Source organism: Syngnathoides biaculeatus, chromosome 13, assembly GCF_019802595.1.
Source record: "Syngnathoides biaculeatus isolate LvHL_M chromosome 13, ASM1980259v1, whole genome shotgun sequence".
NCBI lineage: Eukaryota > Metazoa > Chordata > Actinopteri > Syngnathiformes > Syngnathidae > Syngnathoides > Syngnathoides biaculeatus.
In genome coordinates, this window is record NC_084652.1 from 28,018,586 (window position 1) to 28,044,345 (window position 25,760).

The 25,760-nt window shown below is 42.2% G+C and overlaps 1 protein-coding gene and 1 pseudogene across 1 annotated transcript in view; both read left to right on the forward strand.

The window, feature by feature from the left end:
• Nucleotides 1-25,732, forward strand: part of agla (amylo-alpha-1, 6-glucosidase, 4-alpha-glucanotransferase a) — a 233,519-nt gene extending 207,787 nt beyond the window's left edge. The window contains exons 22-31 of the mRNA XM_061838544.1: nt 12,606-12,742; nt 13,261-13,394; nt 13,496-13,671; nt 13,774-13,876; nt 13,985-14,108; nt 17,994-18,095; nt 18,232-18,343; nt 22,308-22,443; nt 24,842-24,954; nt 25,624-25,732. Of these exons, the coding sequence (XP_061694528.1) occupies nt 12,606-12,742; nt 13,261-13,394; nt 13,496-13,671; nt 13,774-13,876; nt 13,985-14,108; nt 17,994-18,095; nt 18,232-18,343; nt 22,308-22,443; nt 24,842-24,954; nt 25,624-25,664 (1,178 nt within the window). The 3' untranslated portion in view covers nt 25,665-25,732. The remainder of the gene's footprint in view (nt 1-12,605; nt 12,743-13,260; nt 13,395-13,495; nt 13,672-13,773; nt 13,877-13,984; nt 14,109-17,993; nt 18,096-18,231; nt 18,344-22,307; nt 22,444-24,841; nt 24,955-25,623) is intronic.
• Nucleotides 25,490-25,608, forward strand: LOC133511590 (5S ribosomal RNA; annotated as a pseudogene).
• Nucleotides 25,733-25,760: the final 28 nt, after the last annotated feature.

The window sequence follows — 25,760 nt, forward strand, 5'->3', positions numbered from 1 at the left end:
ATAGGAACCTGCCAGGTTTACGCAACCAATGACAGTTGTGAAGTACGATATCATAGATTACATGAGCTGTGTGCTGGGTTCACACACCCGAGGACATTTAAAGTACGATTTTCTCTCAAAGAAGGAAGACAAGAGGAACTTTTGCTCGCAAGGAGAACGTAAAGGATGTGTACAGTTACAACCTCTTGCCCGTTCTGGCCACATTAAGCACATTAAGCATGAGAAAGAGCATTAAAAGCAAAGCAAGAGAGCAAATATGAGAACGTTATGTACAATTAATCCAACATTTCCCTCCTGTTTATCTATTATCTGCTCAAATTCTCTAATCAGTTAAAATAGTCACTTTGCTATAATTTCAACTATGGGATTATCTTTATGATAAAGGACATTATTACACTGAGAGGAAAAATATTTGGTTTATGTATTGTCGTCATAACAGCCAGGATCTGGAAACACATCAGGCAAGTCAGATGGAATACTCTCTTCATCACGATCTGTCCCAAGCAAATCTGCGCCATTTTGTTCTCCATGGGTGAGATTGCTGTGATAAATATTCTGTTTCGGAGAGACCACAGACAGAGAATTACAGCAAAATCCACACAAGGTCAAAATGGCTGCGAAAACCGATAATAGAAATTAAAATAGATGAGATGAGCGCTTTATATCTGTCAAACACACATCCAATTGTCTCACATGTAGGTGTCAACACTAAATGCTCCTTCATCTTGCTGTTGAGGACCCAAAGGCCTTCTATAGCCCTGGTCAGACTGCTGTATTGTTCGAAATGAAGGTGCAATGTTGTTCCCTAAAGAGAGCGCAGACACCACTTTTTCAGCCAGGATCATGTCCACAGCTGTTCGGTTTTGAAATGCCAGTAAATAAGTGGCTGCGAGTTGTTCATGTTCCGCCTCAAAACCGAGTACCATTTCCCAATTTTGGACACTGTAGTGGATGTACTTTATTCTCTCCACATTCTTGTTGGTTGTACAACACCAACAGAGTAAAGACTTGAATCCTTTTGCCACTTGGTCAGACAAATTATACTCATTTGGAACACCACGAGGAACACAAATGGCGTCAGTTTATGTTGGATTGTTGTCCTCTTGCCAGACAGCTGCTTTTTTGCCAATGCTTGGGTAATATGGCATGTACAGCAGAAGTTAGTTCATAAGCAGACATTGGGTGAATGGATAACAGTAGAAGCAAGGTTTTAGAGCAGAGTATACAGTCACATTTCTAGGTCATTTATCGAAAGGTCTATCCCCACACCGCCACCAGATGTCACTGCGCGACAATAGTTTGAACAAAATATCAACTTCAAACATAGTTTTACATGTTAAGATGACTGGTTTCCCAGTTTACTTCCTTTCCCTTATAATTAAATGCATGTAAAATTGTTGGTGGCGACATCTCTAGAAAACGATGGTTTTTGTTTTTCAAAAGAAGTCAATGGATATACTGAATCCCATTGCTTGCACTCACCATGAGAAACTGTTTTGGTCATTAATTCTGTGGTACAGTTATCAGATAATAATGTGTGAATGACTTGCAACAACAGCCTTGGATTCATGCAAACTACGTAATATTTTCATTAAGCTTTTACTGGTTCTTCCACCATAAAAAGCCACTGATTTTTTTGTCCTGAAACTCCTGGAGCTACCAGAAACCAATCGTCCATCGTCACATCTTCAGCTATTAGGATACTTCCACCTTTAGTAGACGTCCTAAGTGGCATTCCAGGTTTTGCTCGATTTCCATAACAAAATGCTATGTCAAATTGAGGATCACTTCCGCTAGTCTAGGCCCATTACCATATAGCAAGGCCTACTGGTTGGTTTTATTGATACTTGAAAATTAGACCCCTGGTAGTTTTATTCATGCTAAACTTCCCTCTGTGGTATCGTGCTGGATCTAGTGACCAGCTGGACCAATAATCACGAGTCTCGCTAATGAGATGTCCCCATCCAACATCAAAAACGTTGCTTACCATTCGTATCCTACTCCCCAGTTTTGCCCATTATCCTTGGCTACATTAGTAAGTACACATTGAGGAATTATAATTAAGGCAGTTTGATTATGTGGGGAGCAAAACACCAACCCAATATGTCTAGTCTGGATACTATGTCCATAGTTTTCGTCTGTCATTTCTCTTTTAGTACGGTCTAATGTTCTTGACCCAGGTGGTTTCATACCTGTAATTGTCATACTGTGTATGTGTACAGGTTGTCCTCATAGGTGCCACACAAACAGGGAAAGTAGAATAGTTGTCAACGTCGCCATTCAACACCAAATAGCAGAATTTTACCATTTTGTCGCCATTATGGTAGTGGACTCACTCCCCTAAATGTGTTGGGCAGGTTGTTTTCTTCACCCAGGGTTCACACGCGGCCCTAAAAGTCCCTAAAAAACCCTAAATTTTCGAAGGAGCATTTAGGGGCTCCTAAAAGTCCTTAAAATCCGTGAAAACCGGTCAAGCCGCTAAAAAGGCCTTAAATTAAAAAAAATCAAAGGGAGGACCTCTACCGCCAAAATTCTCCCTAAAAAAATAAATGAATCTTTTATTTTAAAAAAAAATAGCGATCTGTCTGGCGTCCAAATCAGCCGGAAATTGTCAACGGAAGTCACCCTGTTGACAACGAGTCGCCATCTTGTGTATATTCCATTGTTTGAATCCGTGAGTAGGCATTTCACTTCGTCTTCGTTACGACTTTCATCGATCCAACTTGTATCACGGGGAAGTGCATTTTTCAAGAAGCTTGGGTTGAAAGTAAGGAGTTTGGGAGCTGGGTTCGTCGAGATCCAAAAGATCGGCACATGTTTTACTGCCATCTGTGCAAGCAGAGTTACCAGCTTGAAAAGATGGGCATCAAAGCGCTAGAGTCGCACCGGAAAAACAGGAGACACGCTGATTTGGCGAAGACTCTCTCATCTTTCGTTGGTATGAATCTGTTTCTAAAATATAAAGATAATGAAGCATCAACTTCAGGCAGTGGTACTAGCAGTGCATGCGCACTAGGAATCGCAAAAAAACACTTTCATAACCGGTTTTAACCGAACAGCTGTAGCAAAAAAACGGTACTATAGTGGTGTTTACATAATTCACCCGCGGGACCTCGAGTTGCGGTGCGGGGTTCCGCACGGACTATTTTTGTTGTTGCTCTTCCGGAGTGACGAGTTCACAGAGTTCCCCCCGTTATGCAAGTAGTGTTTTGATGTCTGGCATTTAAACAAGTTTACTCCCATACTTTGGAGCGTTTTCTCGATGCCATGTTTGATGATTGTTTGATTTAACTGAATGTTCTTTTGAGTCCAACTTTACTCTAACACCGAAACTTGAAAAAAGTGGAAATGATGTTGAAAAAATAGCACAATGTGGAGTACCGGAACCGGAAGAAATGATTGGAAATTTTAACCGATTTCGAAAGTCCGATTACGGTTTCGGTTTAAAAAAAAAAAAACGAAAGCCGGTTTTAACCGGTTATTTGTAAGTAAGTTGCTATCCGTAATGCGCACCTACAGTTGTCCAGCCAGAAGTCAGGCTTTATGAACGTAGTTCAATACACGAAGACTGACTCGTTAAAGGCAGAGATCATGTGGACTTTAAAAGTGATTTGCAGCCATTACAGTTATAAATCTTGTGAAAATAATTCGAAAGTGTTTGCAGTCATGTTCCCAGACAGTGACATTGCTAAAAACTACCACTGTGGGGAAAGGAAGACTTCGTACCTGGCTACATTTAGCATCGCTGCCCACTTTTCATCTCTACTGCCTCAAAGCCAAAAAAGCCAGAATAGAGACTGACATATCAACGCTTATTGAGAAGGCTGACAGGCTCTGTGAGGAGGCAGAAGAAAAGAGGAATCTGAGGTTTATCACCGAGGCCAATGCACTCAGAGCCAGAGCAAAGGACAAGAGAGCCACTTTGGCACCTCTGGAGCAACAAATAGAGGAGGCACTGGCTAGGCTCAAGGAGCTAGAGTAGGGGTGCTGAGACAGACATCAGTAGAACACATTTGTGTATATAGTTGCATTTGTAGTTAGAATCTGTTTTTCTGTATACTGTTATGTGAAGACATTGACAATGGTCATATCAATGAGAACTACCACAAGGGGCAACAGGTGATCACTGTCACAGGTACTGAGGTACTGGAACATTTGATGAACCAAGAACGGTTGATGGCACCATTGGGTGAGTCTTTTTTCCTTACTCTTTATTCCCCATGATGGCCCTAAATTTTTCGTGTTGGCCCTAAATTGTTTCCATGTCAGCCCTAAATTTTTCGTGTCAGCCCCTAAGAATGCCCCTAAAAAGCCCTTAAATTTTTTTGGTCAGACTGAGTATGAACCCTGTCACCGGGTTGAGATGACATAACTCTAAATACCACTGCCTCCTTGGTAACCGGACTTAAAGCGCCCTTAGCAGTGCAAGTGAGAGCAACTATCTTACAAATAGCCAACAAAACAAATAGTCTTTATTGTTAACAATGGTTTCAAAATCAAGAACCTTCTTACAATAAGACAAATGTACCCACGTCGATCTTTCTGCTATTTTTAGAGCTGTAGGGGTTATCAGGGGTACTTGATATGGACCTTCCCACTTGGGTGAATACCAGTCTTCTTCTTCTTCTTCTTTTCCTTTCGGCTTGTCCCGTTAGGGGTCGCCACAGCGTGTCATCTTTTGCCATCTTAGCCTATCTCCTGCATCTTCCTCTCTAACCCCAACTGCCCTCATGTCTTCCCGCACCACATCCATAAACCTTCTCTTTGGTCTTCCTCTCGCTCTTTTGCCTGGGAGCTCCATCCTCAGCATCCTTCTACCAATATACTCACTCTCTCGCCTCTGAACATGTCCAAACCATCGAAGTCTGCTCTCTCGAATCTTGTCTCCAAAACATCCAGTTTGGCTGTCCCTCTAATGAGCTCATTTCTAATCCTATCCAACCTGGTCACTCCGAGCGAGAACCTCAACATCTTCATTTCTGCCACCTCCAGTTCAGATTCCTGTTGTTTCTTCAGTGCCACTGTCTCTAATCCGTACATCATGGCCGGCCTCACCACTGTTTTGTAAACTTTGCCCTTCATCCTAGCAGACACTCTTCTGTCACATAACACACCAGACACCTTTCGCCAGCTGTTCCAACCTGCTTGGACCCGTTTCTTCACTTCCTGACCACACTCTCCATTGCTCTGTATTGTTGACCCCAAGTATTTGAAGTCGTCCACCCTCGCTATCTCTTCTCCCTGTAGCCTCACTCTTCCCCCTCTACTTTTCTCATTCACGCACATATATTCTGTTTTACTTCGGCTAATCTTCATTCCTCTCCTTTCCAGTGCATGTCTCCATCTTTCCAATTGTTCCTCTGGATGCTCCCTGCTTTCACTGCATATGACAATATCATCTGCGAACATCATGGTCCAAGGGGATTCCAGTCTAACCTTATCTGTCAGCCTATCCATTACCACTGCAAACAGGAAGGGGCTCAGAGCTGATCCCTGATGCAGTCCCACCTCCACCTTAAATTCCTCTGTCACACCTAAGGCACACCTCACCATTGTTCTGCTGCCATCATACATGTCCTGTACTATTTTAACATACTTCTCTGCCACACCAGACTTACGCATGCAGTACCACAGTTCCTCTCTTGGTACTCTGTCATAGGCTTTCTCTAGATCCACAAAGACACAATGTAGCTCCTTCTGACCTTCTCTGTACTTTTCCACGAGCATCCTCAAGGCAAATAATGCATCTGTGGTACTCTTTCTAGGCATGAAACCATACTGTTGCTCGCAGATACTTACTTCTGTCCTGAGTCTAGCCTCCACTACTCTTTCCCATAACTTCATTGTGTGGCTCATCAACTTTATTCCTCTATAGTTCCCACAGCTCTGAACATCCCCTTTGTTCTTAAAAATGGGAACTAGAACACTTTTCCTCCATTCTTCGGGCATCTTTTCGCCCGCGAGTATTCTGTTGAATAAGTTGGTCAAAAACTCCACAGCCATCTCTCCAAATTGCTTCCATACCTCTACCGGTATGTCATCAGGACCAACTGCTTTTCCATTTTTCATCCTTTGTAGTGCCTTTCTGACTTCCCCCTTGGTAATCATTGCCACTTCCTCGTCCTTCACACTTGCCTCTTCAACTCTTCCTTCTCTCTCATTTTCTTCATTCATCAACTTCTCAAAGTATTCTTTCCATCTATTTAGCACACTACCGGCACCAGTCAACACATTTCCATCTCTATCCTTAATCACCCTTACCTGCTGCACATCCTTCCCATCTCTATCCCTCTGTCTGGCCAACCTGTAGAGATCCTTTTCTCCTTCTTTCGTGTCCAACCTGGTGTACATGTCTTCATATGCCTCTTGTTTAGCCTTTGCCACCTCTACCTCTGCCCTACGTCGCATCTCGATGTACTCCTTTCGCCTCTCCTCAGTCCTCTCAGTATCCCACTTCTTCTTCGCTCATCTCTTTCCTTGTATGACTCCTTGTATTTTGGGGTTCCACCACCAAGTCTCCTTCTCCCCTTTCCTACCAAACGACACACAAAGTACTCTCCTGCCTGTCTCTCTGATTACCTTGACTGTCGTTGTCCAGTCTTCCGGGAGCTTCTGCTTTCCATTGAGAACCTGTCTTACCTCTTTCCGAAAGGCCGCACAACATTCTTCCTTTTCTCAGCTTCCACCACATGGTTCTCTGCTCTACCTTTGTCTTCTTAATCTTCCTACCCACCACCAGAGTCATCCTACACGCTACCATCCTATGCTGTCGACCTACACTCTCCCCTACCACTACTTTACATTCAGTAACCTCTTTCAGATTACATCATCTGCACAAAATATAATCCACCTGCGTGCTTCTACCTCCGCTCTTGTAGGTCACTATATGTTCCTCCCTCTTCTGAAAATAAGTGTTCACTACAGCCATCTCCATCCTTTTTGCAAAGTCCACCACCATCTGTCCCTCGAAGTTCCTTTCCTGGATGCTGTACTTACCCATCACTTCTTCATCGCCCCTGTTTCCTTTACCAATATGTCCATTACAATCTGCACCAATCACAACTCTCTCGCTGTCTGGGATGCTCAGAACTACTTCATCTAGTTCCTTCCAGAATTTCTCTTTCTACTCTAGGTCACATCCTACCTGTGGTGCTTAGCCGCTAACCACATTATACATAACACCCTCAATTTCAAATTTTAGTCTCATCACTCGATCTGATACTCTTTTCACCTCCAAGACATTCTTAGCCAGCTCTTCCTTTAAAATAACCCCTACTCCATTTCTCTTCCCATCTACTCCGTGGTAGAATAATTTAAACCCTGCTCCCAAACTTCTAGCCTTACTACCTTTCCACCTGCTCTCTTGGATGCACAGAAAATCAACCTTTCTCCTAATCATCATGTCAACCAACTCCTGAGCTTTTCCTGTCATAGTCCCAACATTCAAAGTCCCTACACTCAGTTGTAGGCTCTGTGCATTCCTCTTTTTCTTCTGACGCTGGATCCGGTTTCCTCCTCTTCTTTGTCTTCGACCCACAGTAGCTGAATTCCCACCGACGCCCTGCAGGTTAGCAGTGCCGGGGGCGGGCGTTGTTAACCCGGGCCACGACCGATCCGGTATGGGATTCTTTAGATGAACGCTCATATTTGTTTGGCACAGTTTTTACGCCGGATGCCCTTCCTGACACAACCCTCTGCATTTATCCGGGCTTGGGACCGGCCTACAGATTGCACTGGTTTGTGCCCCCATAGGGCTGCATTGGGTGAATACCAGTGCTTCTTCTTAATGCTTCTCACCAAGACCCAGTCTCCTGGTTCCACCAAAGTGGTGGCATGCTAACCTCAATATGTTGGGATGTTTTGTTGGAAAGAGTTGAGAATGCATCTATTATGACCAAGCAATACGTTTCACCTTCACTTTGACTTGGGTTCTGTCTAGTGCAAGTCAAGCATGCGCTACAAAATTTTTTTGTATATAATGTTTATTTACCTGTCCTACCATCCCTTCTGTTGAGACATGTGTTAGCCCATGGCTCAATATAGCAGCCCATTTATATATATATATATATATATATATATATATATATATATATTTTTTTTTTTTTTGGCGTAGGATAGGGTTATTGTTTGGTCATGCAGTGATGTCATTTTTTAGTATGGCCCATTTTTCTTACACGCTACCTGTTACGCTTTCGGACTCTGTTGCATTTCTTTTAGCGTGTCTTTTTCTAGATTTGTAGCTGTGTCATTGATCATTATTTGAGTTTTCCCGATGCAGTTTCCTTTGCTGTTTTATCCGTGAAAGCATTTTCCAATGAAATCATATCTTTGTTAGATGTATTTGGAAAGCATTTGCATACAGCAACTGTTTTTGGCAGTTGTATTGCACTTCGTAATTCAACTAACAATTTTATGTGTTACTTTTTTCCTGTGGATGAAATCAAATCTAATCTAATCAAAGCTTTTGCTTTTTGCCATTTTCTCTGCCAATTCTTGGCAGTCACATTTTGTCCTCCAGAAGTGGTAGCAATGGTGCTGGGTTGAGAGTTGTTCATCTTTCTATTTTGACGTGGTTGTGACAACAGCGTCGCCGGGCATGCGAGGTCTCTGTCTAGCGATAGAAATGTTATGTTTGTCTGTTAAGAAGAAGCAAGAGCAATGCCTAGACTGTGGAGGAACATGCGCCACCAGAGGGTGGAGCAAAACAATTGGTGCACTCACCTCCACAGCCATTGATGCCGCTAAGACTGGTCTCCCACAGTGAGGAAGTTCACACGCTATTCTGTCTAATTTGGATGAAAAATTAGCCATCAATTTCATTTTATTTCCATGTCTTTTCGTCAAAACTGAGGTCAAAAAATGACCATTACAATCGACCATTTTATAAAAGGTGTGATCATAATTTGGCATGGCTGTGCTTAACATTAAAGCTTGTTTTATATCGCAGAGTGCCTTCTCAGCTTCTTCCTTCCATTTCAACAATTATGTCATCTTTAAGTCTTCCTACATCATCCAGCGGGCTGGAAACCAGGCCCAGAAAGGGTCTTTAGACTCAGAAGGAATCTGCCGTGGCTATAGTCTTTTTGGTATTCAATACACCCCCTGGAAACCTCAGGTGTCCTGGGATCCAGCTCAAGGGACCAAGATAAAGTGCTACTGACGCCAAAATCATGAAATTTAGTATGTTGTTCACCCCAAAAAAAATCAGCCAGAATAGAATCATCCGTTTGTTCAGAGCACGTCAGAATGTTGCCGTATATTGATTATTATTATTTTTTTTTATACTCTCGCACCATGAAAAATCTGTGGACTGTGTGTGGTTGAAGAAGAAACTATAAATGACGTATTTTGCAGTCAACTTCCGTACTTCCTTACCAGGGCGGCAGGGCTATGTGAGCCCCTGCTGTTTGAACACACCCTCCGGTCCCCCTTCTTAAAAAAGCAGGACTACCACCCCAGTCTGCCAATCCAGAGGCACGGTCCCCGATGTCCACGCAACGTTGCAGAGGTGTGTTAACCAGCACAGCCCCACAACATCCAGAGCCTTGAGCAACTCTGGGCAAAACAATCTACCCATGGCCTTGCCACCAAGGAGCTTTTTAACCACCTTGGTGACCCCAACCCCAGAGATAGGAGCCCGCCTCAGAGAGCCCAGATTCAGCTTTTTCATTGGAAGTTATCTCAGTGGAATTGAGCAGGTTTTCAAAGTATTTTCCCCACCGGCTCACACACAACCTCCTGAGTCGGGGTCAGCAGCGCTCCATCCACACTATACACAATGTTGACAGTGCACTGCTTCCTCATCCAGAGATGCCGGATGGTGGACCAGAATTTCTTTGAAGCAGTCTTGAAATCTTTCTTCATGGCCTCATTGAATTCCTCTCATGACCGTGTGTTTGCATCAGCTACACCATAGCTACATTGCACTTTTCCAACTGGTACCCATAAGCTGCCTTGGGAGATAGGGTTCCTTCTTCAGCTTGCCTCACTGTTCTCCAACATCTTTGAGAATTGACACCACGACAGGCACCACTCACTCTACGGCCACAGCTCTGGGTGGCTTTCTCAGTAATAGAAGCGCGGAACATAGTCTATTCGAACTCAGTGCTCCTTGCCACCCCTGGAAAGTGAGCAAAATTTTGTTGGAGATGAATTAAAACTCCTTCTTACGGGATTCTGCCAGCTGTTCCCAGCAGACCCTCACAATACATTTGGCCTTGCCACGTCCGACCGGAACCCCACCACCATTGTAGCCAACTCACCACCAGGTGGTGACCATTTGACAGCTCTGTCCCTCTTTTTACCCAAGTCTCCAAGACATGTGGCTGCAAGTCCGATGACACGACCACAGTCGATCATCAAACTGCGACCTAGGGTGTCCTGGTGCCAAGTGCAATGTGGGCACCCTCATGCTTCAATAGGGTGTTCATTATGGAGAACCCATGATAAGCACAGACGTCAGGTAAGCGAACACCGCTCGGGTTCTGATTGGGGGACCATTCTTTCCAATCACAGCCTTCCATGTCTCATTGTAATTGACCCCTCCGTGGATATTGCGCAATCCACGTCACTGACCAATCAGAGGCCAGAGATCTGCATAAACCAAAGCCCGTTTTTGCTCCCGCCATTTTTTCAGACAACATTGCATGGTCCAGTATAGGTTTAGTTAGCGTTTTATCGCACATTTGGGTTATTTAACAAAAAATATGGTTAAGAGGTGTAGTCACGGACTTTGTAATAGTGACGACGGGTATCCTGAAAGGCTAGTTGGTGGAATTCAATTCGTACCCTTTCCAAAACCGAAGACCCAGTACGAAAAATGCCTTCGATGGATCAAACTTTGTGGAAGACCGCATCATCAACTAAATCCATCTAATATCAACCGGAACACATATGTTTGCACGAAGGTATGCCCTACATTTGATTTTCAATACATGTCTCGTATAAATGAATTTGAAGTTCTTCGCTAGCATAACACTGCTGCGTGTGAAAGATTGACACACTGACTATCTAGTCAGAACGTGTTGACCTTACACGCTGGGCTCTTCGAGAGAGAGAGAGAGAGAGAGAGAGAGATATGAGATGAGATTCCATGTCCCTAGAGCCACCTCAACAGACGATCAACCACAAAAGCATCTACTGGACCAGTGTGACATTCGGCCAAGCAAGCTGGGACAATGCACAGGTTGAAATAAAGAAATAAAAGGTTTCTTATTTTCCCTAAATTTTACACGCATAAAAAGAGATCTGACAAAGTCTTAAGTGACAAATTAGTATGATTTTGAACACTGTAATTTAAGTAACACAGGTGTTTCCACCATCATCTTCTTTCCTCTTCTTCAATGCTAAGTCGATTGGAGACGACGCGAAAATACGTCTTATAGCACGACGCCCAGAGTTTTGTCCGATAACATGAAACATTTAGAAGGTGATAATAAATGAAGATACGTAGAAAAATGAGAAACACTTGGCATAGAGGACCCATATTTAAGGCCGAAGTCGCCGATAAGAAATTAGACCATGACCCCGCTTCCGGTAGTCTTGGACAACTGGATCTACACATGTATCTGGTGAGTAAGTCGTTGAGATTTACATGGAAGAGGTTGAAAGCGTAGAAAAGTCTGGATGCATACAAATACTTCGTTGTTGGATCGGTTCTTAATCAAGGATAAATTACACATAGTGATGGAGCCACTCAGATTTTTTTCAATACAAATACAAATATTTAAATAAATGACCCCTGATTTTACACAAACTTGCAATCATTAACTTTAATTGGGGGGAAAAAAAAGACAACGAGTTGGTTCCTCAATACACAAAGCGTGTTGTGGTCACACGTTAAACTTTGGTAAACTTCTCCCTGATATCTTTTTAAATATGCATTGTTCTCAATGAGTCCAATGCGTATTTAAAAAATGAAAATAAAGTGCTGCGATAGGCTTCAGCCCCCATACATGAACGCACATTGCGGCCACGCGTTGAACTTCGGTAAACCTCTGTTTGACCAATGTTTTTTCTTTTTTTAAATACGCATTGGACTTATTTGAGAACAATGCATATTAGAAAAAAGGAAAGAGGTTTACCAAAGATTAACGTGTGGCCGCAACACGCTTCGTGTACGTTGTAGACGACTCGCTTATTTTTTTTTTTTTTTTTTTTTTTTTTAAACGCATTTTTCTCAAATGAGCCAAATTGGCATGATGAATACTTCTTGGGAATCTGAGATTGAGAAAAATAATTCCTACCTGAAGTGAAGTCGTGTGTATTTGGTTGGGCACCATCCATCACGTTTGATTGCCGAAATCCATCATCTTTTCTTGTCTTTTCAGCTGGTATTTCATAGAATGATTTCTTTGAATATCTCTCTCGTCTGTTGTAACAATGAACAGCACAACAAGTCTCGGGCATTGTGAATATTCTGCTTCAGTTCAATGTCCCCCACACTGTCGAGCAGCTCTTTTTGACCAGCAATATGGCGTTGTGAAATGTTGATATCACGTGCACAAGCTCTGTACATGCGACATAGAATATTAGTCTTAATTAATCCCACAATGGGGAAACCCTATTGTTATCAGTTCATAAATAATGTGGTTTTGTCAATGCAGGTGTAATGTCAGTTTTGGCTGATATTCGTGCCAACAATGACCTTGGGCATCCGGTCTGTTCTAACCTCAGACAAGGAGACTGGTTAATGGACTATATCGCCAATAGACTGATACATAGAGAAGGACCTCTGGCACAGGTAAAGCCTTAACAGCCTTAAAAGGGCTTCATATATGCATGAACATGAGAGACAAAGAAAAAGAATTACTCCCATTAAAATCCTCTGTGGCACGGTTGAGGACCTGGAAAACATTGGCCTCACAGTTCTGATGATCTGGGTTCAGTCCCAGCCCTCCCTGTGTGGAGTTTGCATGTTCTCCCCGTGCCTGTGTGGGTTTTCTCCGGCACTCCGGTTTCCTCCCACATCCCCAAAACATGCAACATTAATTGGACACTCTAAATTACCCCTAGGTGTGATTGTGAGTGCAGCTGTATGTCTTGATGTGCCCTGTGACTGGGTTGCAACTAGTTCATGGTGTACCTTGCGTCCTGCCCGTTGACAGCTGGGATAGGCTCCAGCACTCCCATGACCCTTGTGAGGATAAGCGGCTAAGAAAAGGGATGGATGGCTGGATGGATGGATGGATTGATAAAATCCTCTCAGTAAAATCTGACTTGTGTAATTGAAAAATCATCATGACTATGATTTGTCTTCAGGTTGGACAATGGCTGGAGGCAATGTTTACTTATCTGAAGCACATCCCACGTTATCTTATCCCCTGTTACTTTGATGCAATCCTTGTATCCACTTTCACCACAGCTCTGGATGCAACTTACAAACTCATGTCAAGGTAGTTGTTTTGTAATCATGCAACTTTGAAGTCTATTTTATATGATTATTAAATCAAAAAATAACCTCAAGTCTAAGTATATTTTATGTTTTATTTTTCAGTTTCATTCAGAGTGGCTCTAGCTTTGTACGACACTTGGCTTTGGGTTCTCTTCAGATGTGTGGTGTCGGACGCTACCCTGGTCTTCCTTCTCTTTCAGTCAAAATTGCGAATGTTCCATATTGCGTCAGCTCAATAACTGGACAGAAGGAGCAGTGCTGCGTAACAGTGGCTGCAGGTCACCAAACTATTAACGCATGAAAATTTTCCCAAACAAAATCTAGTATTATTAAAAAAATTACATTTTGTTCCTACTAGCACTGATTCAAATCTGTTTTAGGTCTTCCCCATTTCTGTACTGGAATTTTTCGTTGCTGGGGCAGAGATACTTTTATTGCTCTCAGAGGACTGATGCTGTTGACTGGGAGACACACTGAAGCCCGGTATGCATTTGTGTGTGCGTGCATGTGTGATTCCTGCATCACATGATATTGTTTTCTGAACATATAAAGTAATTGAAAAATCAATGTGTCCTTCTGCTGTGTCCTTAGAAACATCATCTTGGCATTCGCAGGGACATTACGTCATGGTTTGATCCCAAACCTGTTGGGAGAGGGTCGTTTCGCCAGATACAATTGCCGTGATGCTGTATGGTGGTGGCTGCAGTGCCTCCAGGTAGGAGAAAACTGAAATGTACTTATAAAGGCATACTACAGGTGGGTTTAAGGGATTGAAGTTCACAAATACAATTCCACTTTTTTGGACAGACAAAAGGTCTTAGTGTACATTACACTAGTTAAAAATCAAAACTTTAAAGAGACCCATAAATTTCTTCATGATTTTAATACAGTAGGCAAGGCAAGTTTGTTGGTATAGCACAATTCAACAACAAGGTGAGGAAAAGTGCTTTAGAAAGACATCCATCCATCCAATCTTCTACCACTTTTCCGGGTCAGGTCGTGGGATACCCAGACTTCCCTTTCCCCAGCCACGTCATCTAGCTCTTCCAGAGGATCCCGAGGCATTCCCAGGCCAGCCGAGAGACATAATCTCTCCAGCGTTGTCCAGTGTCTTTGTGTCTTGTCAGGGTCTTTTTCCGGTGGGACACCTCACCCATGAGTTGTCCGAAAGGCATCCAGATCAGATGTCCCTCCAACCTCCTCTGCCTCTTATCAATTCAGAGAGCAGCGGCTTTACACTGAGCCCCTCCCGGATGACCGAGCTTCTCATGCTATCTATAAGGGAGAGCCCAGACACCCTGCGGAGGAATTGAAGGTTTAGGGGCAGGGTTTAAATTATTTTATCATGGAGTAGATGGGAAGAGAAATAGAGTAGGGGTTATTTTACAGGAAGAGTGTGGTAAGAATGTCTTGGAGGTCAAAAGAGTACTTCGAGTATCAAGAGATTTTGTGATTAGGCTGAAACTTGAAATCATGTGATTTGCGGCTATACCCTACTGGAAGGATGTGACCTTGAGGTGAAAGAGAAATTCTGGAAGGAACTAGATAAGACACAGAGAGAGTTTTGTCTCTTGTTCTTTGTTCTTGTTGCTTTGTTGTTGTTTGTTCTGAATGTCATACCAGGGCAGCAACGATTGCCGGAGAAAAATGCCATGTGTGTTTTTACATACTTGGCCAATAAAGCTGATTCTGATTCTGATTGGTGCAGACATGTTGGTGAAGGAAACATGATGAGAAATTAATAGACATCCAGAAAGGGAACTTTAGGGACAGATGGTGGAGGACTTTACAAAAAGAACAGAAATGGCAGGAGTGAACACTTTTTCCAGAAGAGGGAGGAACATAGGCAAGACAAGAGTGGAAGTAGAAGCACGGAGGTGGATTACATTTTGTGCAGACGATGTAATCTGAAGCTGGTTACCGAGTCTAAAGTATTGGTAGGGGAGAGTTTAGCTCGACAGCATAGGATGGTAGTGATAGAGATGAAAAAGTGTTGACTGGTGCCAGTCGTGTGCTAAAAAGATGGAAAGAATACTTTGAGAAGTTGATGAAAAAGAGAAATGAGAGAGAGGGAAGAGTACACTTTGATGGACCAGGAAGTGGCAATGATTAGTAAAGGTGAAGTGAGAAAGGCACTATAGAGGATGGAAAATGGAAAGGCCGTTGGTCCTGATGACATACCTCTCGAGGTATGGAAGCAATTTGGAAAGGTGGCTGTGGAGTTCTTGACCAACTTGTTCAGCAGAATAGTAGCAGGTGAGATGATACCCGAAGAATGGAAGAAAAGTGTGCTTTTTCCCATGAACAAAGGTGATTTTCAAAATTGTACAAACTACAGCGGAATAAAGTACATGAGCCACACAATGAAGTTATGGGAAAGTGTAGGGGATGCTAGACTCAGGACAGAAGTATCTGTGAGCAACAGTCTGGTTTCGTGCCTATGAAGAGTACTAAAGATTAATTATTTGCCCTAAGTATGTGAGTGGAAATCTACAAGAAGGTCAGAAGGAGCCACATTGTGTCCATTTATCCAGAGATAGCCTATGAGCCTAAGTCTGATGTGGTGCAGAAATATGTTCGAATAGTACAGCACACGTATGAGGGCAGCAGAACATTGATGAGGTGTCCCATAGATGTGACTGACTAATTTAAGATGGAGGTGCGACTGAATCAGGGATCAGCTTTGAGCCCCTTCCTGCTTTGGATATGCTGACAGATGTGGTTAGACTGGAATACAGTTGGACCATGATGTTCACAGATGACATTGTGAACAATTCGAAACATTCCGGCATGCACTGGAAAGGAGAGGAATGAAGATTAGGTGAAGTAAAACAGAATGTCTGTGAATGAGAAGGGTGGATTGGGAAGAGTGAGGCTCCAGGGAGAAGCTATAGCGAGGGTGGAACAGCTGGTGGAAGGTGCCTGGCGTGTTATGTGACAGAAGAGTCTCCGCTAAGATGAATGTGAAAGTTTATAAAACCGTGGTGAGGCCAGCCTTGATGTACGGATTTGAGATGGTGGCACTGAGGATGGAGCTCCCGGTTAAAAGGGCAAGAGGAAAAGCAAAGAGAAGGTTGATGGATATTGTGAGGGAAGACATGAGGGCTGTTGGTGTTTGAGAGGAAGATGCAGGAGATAGACTTACATGGAAAAACATGGCGCTCAGTAGGGACCTGTAATCATCATTGTGCTCCTTCCCGATGTTTTTGGTTGCTTCAATGTTAAGAATATATGCGTAATCTGATAAAAACAAGAGCATCTATTCATCTCCCTTGCTTTTGCCTAACATCATGTGCGTCATTTTCATATAAGTTGATCCGTAATGGTAAAGACATGGCAAACTTAAATTACGTTTTGGAGTTCCAACATGGTGACACGGTGAACAACTGGTTAGAGCATCTGCCTCAGAATTCTGACAACCAGGGTTCAAATCCTGGACCTGCCTGTGTGGAGTTCACATGTTTCCCCGTGCCTGTGTAGTTTTTTTCACTCCAGTTTTCTTCCATATCCCAAAAACATGCAGTAATTGGCCTGTAAACATGATTGTGACTGTGACTGGTTGTTTGTTGTTATGTGCCCTGCGATTGTGTGGCAACCAGTTCAGGGTGTACCCTTTCTCCTGCCCGAAGATAGCTGGGTAGACTCCCGTGACCCTTGTGAGGATAAGCGACTCAAATAATGGATGGATTTGCAACATGTTTAAAAACTGAATATGCTCATTACATTTTTGGATTTATGGGATTCTTCTTCAATTTACTAAAATACATTTTCCATGGGGCGGCACGGTGAATCAGTTGGTAAAGCGTTGGCCTTACAGTTCTGAGGTCCCACACCCGCCTGTGTGGAGTTTGCATGTTCTCCCCGTGCCTGCCTGGGTTGGGGTGGTAGAACCGATTAGGCTATTCACATGTAAAATATGTTTCTACTCATAAAAACTTGACGTTACTCATTGACTTTTAGAGCAGATTAATTTCGTAAGTAGCGGTACCACTGTATTGTAAAACTGGGGTTGGCAGCATTAAAAATAAATCCAAATTTGATTTTTTTTTTTTTTTTGATTACGTTTACTCTGTTGCGTGTGAATTTAAACTAAAATCCCCAAACTCAAACTAGCAAAATATGACAAAGCAGTTGTATTGTGTTTAAGACAATTTAATCACACACACAACAACACAACACAAAAATGAAATAATCAACACAGAATAGAAGTTCAAAGACCGAATAGTTGAGCCAAGCTATGAATAGTCACCAGAGTTGAACAACCAGGCAAATGTTCTTTCCAGTGAATATTCCAAGTTAACAAATGTCCAAATATTTACAAGAATGAAAGGGAGAATGCAGTGTGGCATGTACTTGTCTACTTGTCGAAAGAGTGTTGGTAAGAAGTTCTGTTGACGGTCTTTCTCACTCTTCTTATATAGGCACCTCTCGGAACATTCCAGAATTCCACATCACAAAAGAATCGCATCATAGTAAAAAAAATATGCATAAATATATATATATATATAAATACATAAAAGTAAGAAAGGAAAATAAAAATACACACATAACATCTTATTGATCAAATTATCTGAAAATGTCCCATACCTGTACTTTTTAGGATTACGTCAGCCATGTTCCCCAAGGGTGTTGTATCCTCCAGTTTCCTGTCACACGCATGTACCCAACTGATGATAGTGAGCCCTGTACACCAGGAGAAGTGGTATGTACATCCATGTATTATCATTTGCCACCTCCCAAAATTACTGTCGAGCAAAAACATCTAAATCTAAAAACTTTCAACCATACAACAATATCATAATTAATTATGTATTGAGATATTCAGTGTTTGTGTACAGGAGCAGCCTCTGTATGATGTGATTCAAGAGATTTTGCAACGCCACCTCGATGGAATTTCCTTCAGAGAGCGAGATGCTGGACCCAAGATAGACATGAACATGAGAGACGAAGGTGTGTGTCTTCCATCAGCAAGAGAGAGGCAGAGCGATAGCTCTTCACAGGTCTCATGCACTGCTGATCTTACAAGAGGTTTCTGCAGTGTTGATCAGTGTTGCTCATACTGTCGATCATTGTGTTGACCGCTGCACAATTGATCATTGATGCCGGTTCCTGAACTGATGATCTTTGTGTCGGTCAAGCATGTTGACTCTGTCATGCTGTTTGCTTGGCATCCAGCAGGTTTCCTGAGATGCTATTCAGTTCATCTAACACGAGTTTGACAGACTATGACTCGGGCCTTTAGTGATTCGATCCCCTAATGGCAGGGTTATTGGGGAGTCAGAGATGTGATGTAGTGTGGTTGCATGGGTGTAGGCTGTTAGTGTATTCATTTTATGCAGATTGCCATTGTGGCCGTTTTGGATTCTACTTGAGGGCAAGATCCCCTGTAGTTGGTGGTAGTTATCTGACACAACACTGCCACAATCATATGCAGAAAAATGGTTCTACAGCCTATCTGCATAACATGGTTAATTTCTTTTTTCTTCTTACTTGCTTGTGCAGAACTTAGCAGTTAGCAGTGAACTACATCATTTTATAGAACTTGTACAACATTGTAGGATGTCAATTGTGGTGAATATTTTCAAAAGTTTAAAATCCATCTAATGCATTTTGTTTTCAACAAATCTTGTTTCAAGGTTTAATTTGTGCAGTCCAAGAAGTCCTGTAATTCCAGTTTTGCTTCATTGGGCCACTCTTTCAAAGTTTGTGCATAGGCTTTTCAGGTTTTTTTCCTTTATCTTGGACTCAGGGAGATACAAATATGTGATTAAATAACCCCAAAGCTGCGCATGGGACATAGGAATATACCTCTTTCAGAGTATTGTAGCAGTGATCCACTGTTATTCTCCCTGGTGGAACAGTACACATTCTGATTATATTTGGAGGCTCATGATTGTGTTTTGATCTGTCAAACTCTCCCTAAGTAATGAGTGATTCTGGGTGATTTTGTTCCATTCCATTTCCCTAGCTACCCGGATTTTCCAGTGCCACAGTAATCAACATAATAACCAAGAGTAACGACGACACAATTCTCATTTTCACAATGAAGGGGCAATTGGGTGTCCTTCACCCATATAACATGTGCCACTCATGCCTTTTTCCTCCATACGGTGGAGGACTTGGATGTCATACATCCAGCGAGCTCAACCAGGGCCCAGCAAGCCCACTTAGTGATTGATCCACCACAGCTTTTCTTTTTCCGATCAAAGCAGATGCTCCAGTATATTGGCTATTGTGTAAAAATATTTTTCTGACACCCATAAGTAAGGAAGCAATCTTGTCTTTGTGTAATTTTATTACAAAAAGAAAGAAAAGTCTTTGCTAAGAGAGGAAACGGTACAGGTCTTACCAGTTGTCACCCCTTACTGAAGTCCTGACTAAAAGGCCCTTCATTGTATTAAAGTGAGAGAGACCGTGAAAAACAAAACAAACAAAAAAAATATTGATGTCCAGCTATACCAGGTTTTACACACATGGAGCCAGTAAAACAACATAATGATAAAGGATCTAGGGACAAGCGTTATGAACAGCATGATCGGGAGAGCTGGAAGCCACAAAAGAACAAAACCTGTGAAAAGTTGAAGGTAGGACTAATAGATATATTTGATATATATGAACTACTTAAAATTTCCAACACATCTGTTTTTCACTGTTACAGGAGTAAGTTTAGTGAATTGGCTAATGGTTGACTTGGGATTTAGGATATTTGTCAGGTAGCCTTAGCAAGTGCTTTCTCAGATGAATGTACTTTGCACTTCTTCTTTTGTTGTAGTTGTGGATAGACTTGCATTTTTTCATTATTAACATTTAACATTTGGAAAAAGGAACGACAAACCTTTTATTAATCTCAATAATCGTAAAGATTGCTACACATTAAATATCACAGTTCCCGATATCCAGAGGTGGTACTGAATAAATCTAGACGCACAGCATGACAGACAGTGAAATTTTAGAAGGAATTTAATAGAATCTAAATCAAAACATAACTATGAACTACAAGAAAAAATGAAAAGAAACTAAAGAAAAAAAAGAAAATCAGGGGTACGAAAATGGAAAAGAGGATGTGTGTTTGTCTCTTGAGTTAGGATAAATAAATGTGTATTAGCGTTCAAGGCAGTTAGTCCACGCGGGAGGTACAACGTTGAGGTTTCATGGAAAGATAGTAATTTCACATTAATTATTACACACTGGTGTTGTCCCCTGTAGCAAGCATTGCATTGTGCGATTTTGGGCTGCAGATGGAGTAGTCTTCCCCCGGACCTCAGGAGCACGAAAGGAGGTTTGGTTGAAGCTGGAAATATAATGGCAAAGAAAAAAATAATAAAAGAAACAAAAAAGATACATGGGAAAAGTTCTTGTCCCGTTAAGGTGCATGTGTAATTTTCCTGCCAGTTAAACCCGTGGTGAACTGAGCTCTGGCGCTCAGTCAGGTGCGTTGCGTATGGGGCCAGCAGGGAATGCTGGTAGTTGCGCACTCCAGCTACGCCGAACGGTTGTAGCTTGGAAAAGGGATGGAGGTGCATCACCAGCTTCTGCGATTGAAATACGGCTTGGCTTGAGGCAGGTGCTTATGCACGTGTTGGCGCTAATCATGGACAACAAAGGAAGGGAGACGGGTATGGCCGCAGCTGGCTGGCTGGTAGGTTGCTACCAGTACCCAAAAAGAGAACAACAGACGCCTAAGCAACAAAAGAGCGTGAAATAAAAGAGAAAAGAGTCAGAGTTTAAATATGCCGATGGCAGTTCCAAAGGAAGGATGGGCAACTGGGAGCTGGGAGACCACACCCATGGTGGCACAAATGTACCATGTCAAGTTTAAAATCCATCCATCCATTTTCTTTGCCGCTTCTCCTCATGAGGGTCACGGGGAGTGCTGGAGCCTATCCCAGCTGTCAAAGGGCAGGAGGCGGGGTACACCCTGAACTGGTTGCCAGACAATTGGAGGGCACATAGGCACAAACAGCCACACTCACAATCATACCTAGGAGCAATATAGAGTGTCCAATAAATGTTGTATGATTCTGGGATGTAAGAGGAAACCGGAGTGCGCTCAAACAGGTGGGGCCGGGATCGAACCCGGGTCCTCAGAACTGTGAGGCCAACACTTCATCAGTTGATCCACTGTGCTGCCCAAGTTTAAAATCATAAAATAAAAAAAATAAAAAACATTGTTGGTGGCACGCAAATAATAATTGTTTAACTTTGGCGCTGGTACATCAGTCGCTGCCTTTTGAAAATCACATTTGACGCTGATTTAAGTAAAAATTAAGCCACAATTCTCAAAATCTGTTATTCAAAAACAAGTTTAAAAAGCTTATAAAGTTCACACACTAACACAATGATCAAGACATTTGTTAAGAATATTTTTGCAGTGTTCATGGAATATTACAATCTTTTCTTTTGACACAGTTGAATTTAGCTGGGATAGGCTCCAACACTCACTTGTGATGATAAGCAGCTTGGAAAATGGATGGATGGATGGATGGATGGATGGATGGATGGATGGATGGATGGATGACACAGGTCACACTGAGTTTGCGGTTTCTCTCAACGCCAGTGGGTAGTGCCTTCTGTCCATGTTCCTTGAATTATGATTAGGTTGAGGTCTCTTTGATGTCTTCTCAGCCTTTTGCTTAGTCTAGATTGGTGGGACCTTTGGGAGTTCAGACTCAGTTTTCAGGGCATGTCCACAAAACACAGTTGTTATAAAAGTGGATGGAATTTGATTAAGTACAGATATCGATTAAAAAGGTTGATGACAGTAGGCTACCTAATGTTTAGGAATTCTTCCCGTGTGCAGTTGACATGCATAGGCTGTTAAAAAAACGAATATCTAAAAACAAATGCAAATTTATAGTAAACACTACACTGAAACAACAGCGGAACCATGTCAGTGTGTTCTTTTTCCTTCTAGGTTTCAATGTGGCGATTTATGTGGATCCTGCAACAGGCTTTGTCCATGGAGGAAACCGTTTTAACTGTGGCACTTGGATGGATAAAATGGGAGAGAGTGAGCGTGCAAGAAACAAAGGCATACCTGCTACTCCCAGGTAACACAGAAATTCTTATTACATGTGAATTTGCTAAGAAAAAAATCTTCCTATTAGAAAAATAGATTAGTTTGTATTAGATATTAGATTTAAAAAAAAATATTTCCTAGCATATTGACTGATTACCTTTTCTAATGATTTAACTTGTGTATTTTAAGTGCAAAGGTAAACACATGATGACAGCTCTTGTTTGAAAAAGTGAAATGGTTGACTGTATGCTGAAAACAATATTTCTAGACTTATTAGAGTGAAGGTTTCTGTTGTAACCCAAAATGAGGACAAACATCAGATTTAAAAGTAGAATTCACTTAATTTTCACTGCTGCTGCCATTTCTTAGTCACCATTGTTGCTGTTGTTTGGTCAAGTGTGGCTTCCGCTATTACAGCGCTGTTCATTTGAAAGTGCCCCCTACCACTGTTGCCTCTGAGGTGCACAACTGCGCAATTGCGCTTTCATTGCACACTCTCAGCGCACAAGAAAATCTATGTAGCGCTGTGAACGCACTGCAAATGAATTATATATATATACACACACAGTCATATACATTCATACATATACAGTGACTCACATTTGACGAGCGCGACGGCACAAATCTGCACAGTCGAGCACGAAAAATCACGTGCATAAAATTTGTTCCTAGTAGAAAAAATAGATATTGTAAGACGTTGCTTATTTTGTGTAGCCTTGACATTAATGTATGTGTTTATTTCATAAACGTTAGCTAAACAAGTCTGCTCCTAAACAATCAGTCATCACCCGCAAACAGAAAATGCAAGTTAACCATACTGAGCATGTCTGGAAGTGATGCCACAAGCACATATTCAGAGCTTCTTCACGTATTCCAAGCGCATTTGCGTTGAAAGTCATCAGTATAATGAGCCATGCAAAAGGAAATGCAGTTCCACCAGGGGTGCTTAATGCGCCGTTTGCAAGGAAGTTTTGGTTGATCGTGTGACGGCGTGCCCCCACCCAAAAAAAAAAAAAAAAAGACTTTCGACTATCTCCTCGTCGCATGATTCAGGTGTGGCCAATACGTCGAGCGCACACACATAAAGGTGCGTTCTAGCAAGCCGGCCTCCTATTTACGGCTGTCGCGACGATGCTCGCGTACACCCCCCAACCTCCCACCTACCCCGCTAACTATAATAAGTATGAGATTGTGATTGACTTTGACTTGACTAAGTTCCAACGGTCATTTTCCTCATGGTACGCGTTAAGTAATAAGTATTTGAATACCCTGCTATACTGCAAGTTCTCCCACTTAGAAATCATGGAGGGGTCTGAAATTGCGATACGAGTCACTTTAAACTGCTTAAGTTTTGGAAGTCTTTTCACCGTTTGTACAATGGTCACTGTTCCAGATTATTGCTCTATTAGTCATTTCAAAGTGCTCTAAATTGCTGGAGGACTTTGCATGATTTGCACAATTGTAAAGAAAAAAAAAATGTATCAGTATTCCCACATGACTGGTAACCTTTCATTGCTCAGTGACTCTATACTGTTTTTAGCTTGTGTTGTCAAAAGTAATCCATCCCTTTTCTTAGCCGCTTATACTCACTAGGATCACAGGGAGTCCTGGACCCTATCCCAGCTGTCAACTGGCAGGAGGCAGGGTACACCCTGAACTGGTTGGCAGCCAATCGCAGGGCACATTTTCTGTCAAATGGCTGTTTGTAGTCGTACTACACTGGCTCCAATGACTGGAGACCAATTCCTTTTGTGTTTTTAACATACTTAGCAGAAAAAAAAAGATTCTGATTTAATTTTGAAGGAGCTGATGACTGTGTGGTTACTGGGTAGAGATTGAAGAAGTTCACTTGCCGAATGATCTGATGTGTGTGATTTTATGGAAACCATAAGCAGAAGTGCCGTAGTTGTAGGTCGACACTCTTGGAATACTGTCTTTTGATATGATATTATAGATTAGTTTGCAGCAGGAGCTTCTGTGGATGTAGCATGGGGAGCATAGAAGTCCAATTTGAGAGGCGGGGTCCACCGTGAACTGGATTCCAGCCAATCACAGGGTACATATAAACAATCATTTGCACTAACATTTACACCTACAGACACTTTAGAGATTTTACATGAATGTTTTCGGGATGTGGGATGAAACCAAAATACTCGGCGAAAACCAAGGGAGGCAAGGTGACAACATGCAAACTCCCCACAGGTCAGGCTTAGTTTGAACCCTGGTTGTCAAAACTGTGAGGCAGATGCGGTAACTAGTCGGTCACCTTGCTGTCCGACTGATTAAATTAAACTTAAAAATTCTAATAAACACCTAAATTTCCCTTTCCCCGTTTTTACAGTTAACAATCTCAAAATATGAACACATTGTTGAACTTTATATGATTAGTGATGTGAATCATTGTTGCAAAATTAAAATTTTCTATGCAGAGATGGAGCAGCTGTGGAGATAATTGGTCTTAGTAAATCAACCATTCGCTGGATTCTGGAACTACATGCCAAAGGACTGTTTCCTTATGATGGAGCAAAAGTTCACAGAAATGGTACCAACACACACAATTTATTGCCCATTTGTGGGTTTTGATGATGATGTGGCATGATGTTACTGTATATGATCCTGACATCCTTTTTCTATAATTGTGACATGATATTGGGAATTAAATCTAGAAAGTCCCCACTGAAGCCCCCTGTCCACAATGCACAAAATACTCCTGGTTTAGGGCAACATGGTTCTTTAAAAAACAAGCCAAAAAATGTTGTGACTTTTTCACTGATTTAGAACCACAAACACCTATGCTTGCTTTCAATTTGTTTGTCTGTACAGCACCAAATCATAACAGACGCTGCATATATATATATATATATATATATATATATTTTTTTTTTTTTTTTTTTTTTTCCCTTAGTTGCTTACACAAGGGTTGGGGGAGTGCTGGAGCCTATCCCTGCTGTCAATGGGCAGGAAGCAGGGTACACCCTGAACTGGTTGCCAGCCAATCGCAGGGCGCATAGAGACAAACGATCACATTCGTAATCATACCCAGGGGGAATTTAAAGTGTCCAATTAATGTTGCATGTGCTTACAGCCATGCTACTTTGAGAACGCCCAATCTCGTCAGATCTCGTAAGTTAAGCGGGTTCAGCCCTGGTTATTACTTGGATGGGAGACCGCCTGGGAATACCAGGTGCTGTAAGCTTCTCTCCTCGGCTAGATGCAGAGGAGTTGCGTCAGGAAGGGCATCCAGTGGTGTAAAACTGTGCCAAACAAATATTTGTTCATCAAAGATGACACGCTGTGGCGACCAAAAACGGAACAAGCCGCAAGGAAAAGAAGAAGAAGAATTAATGT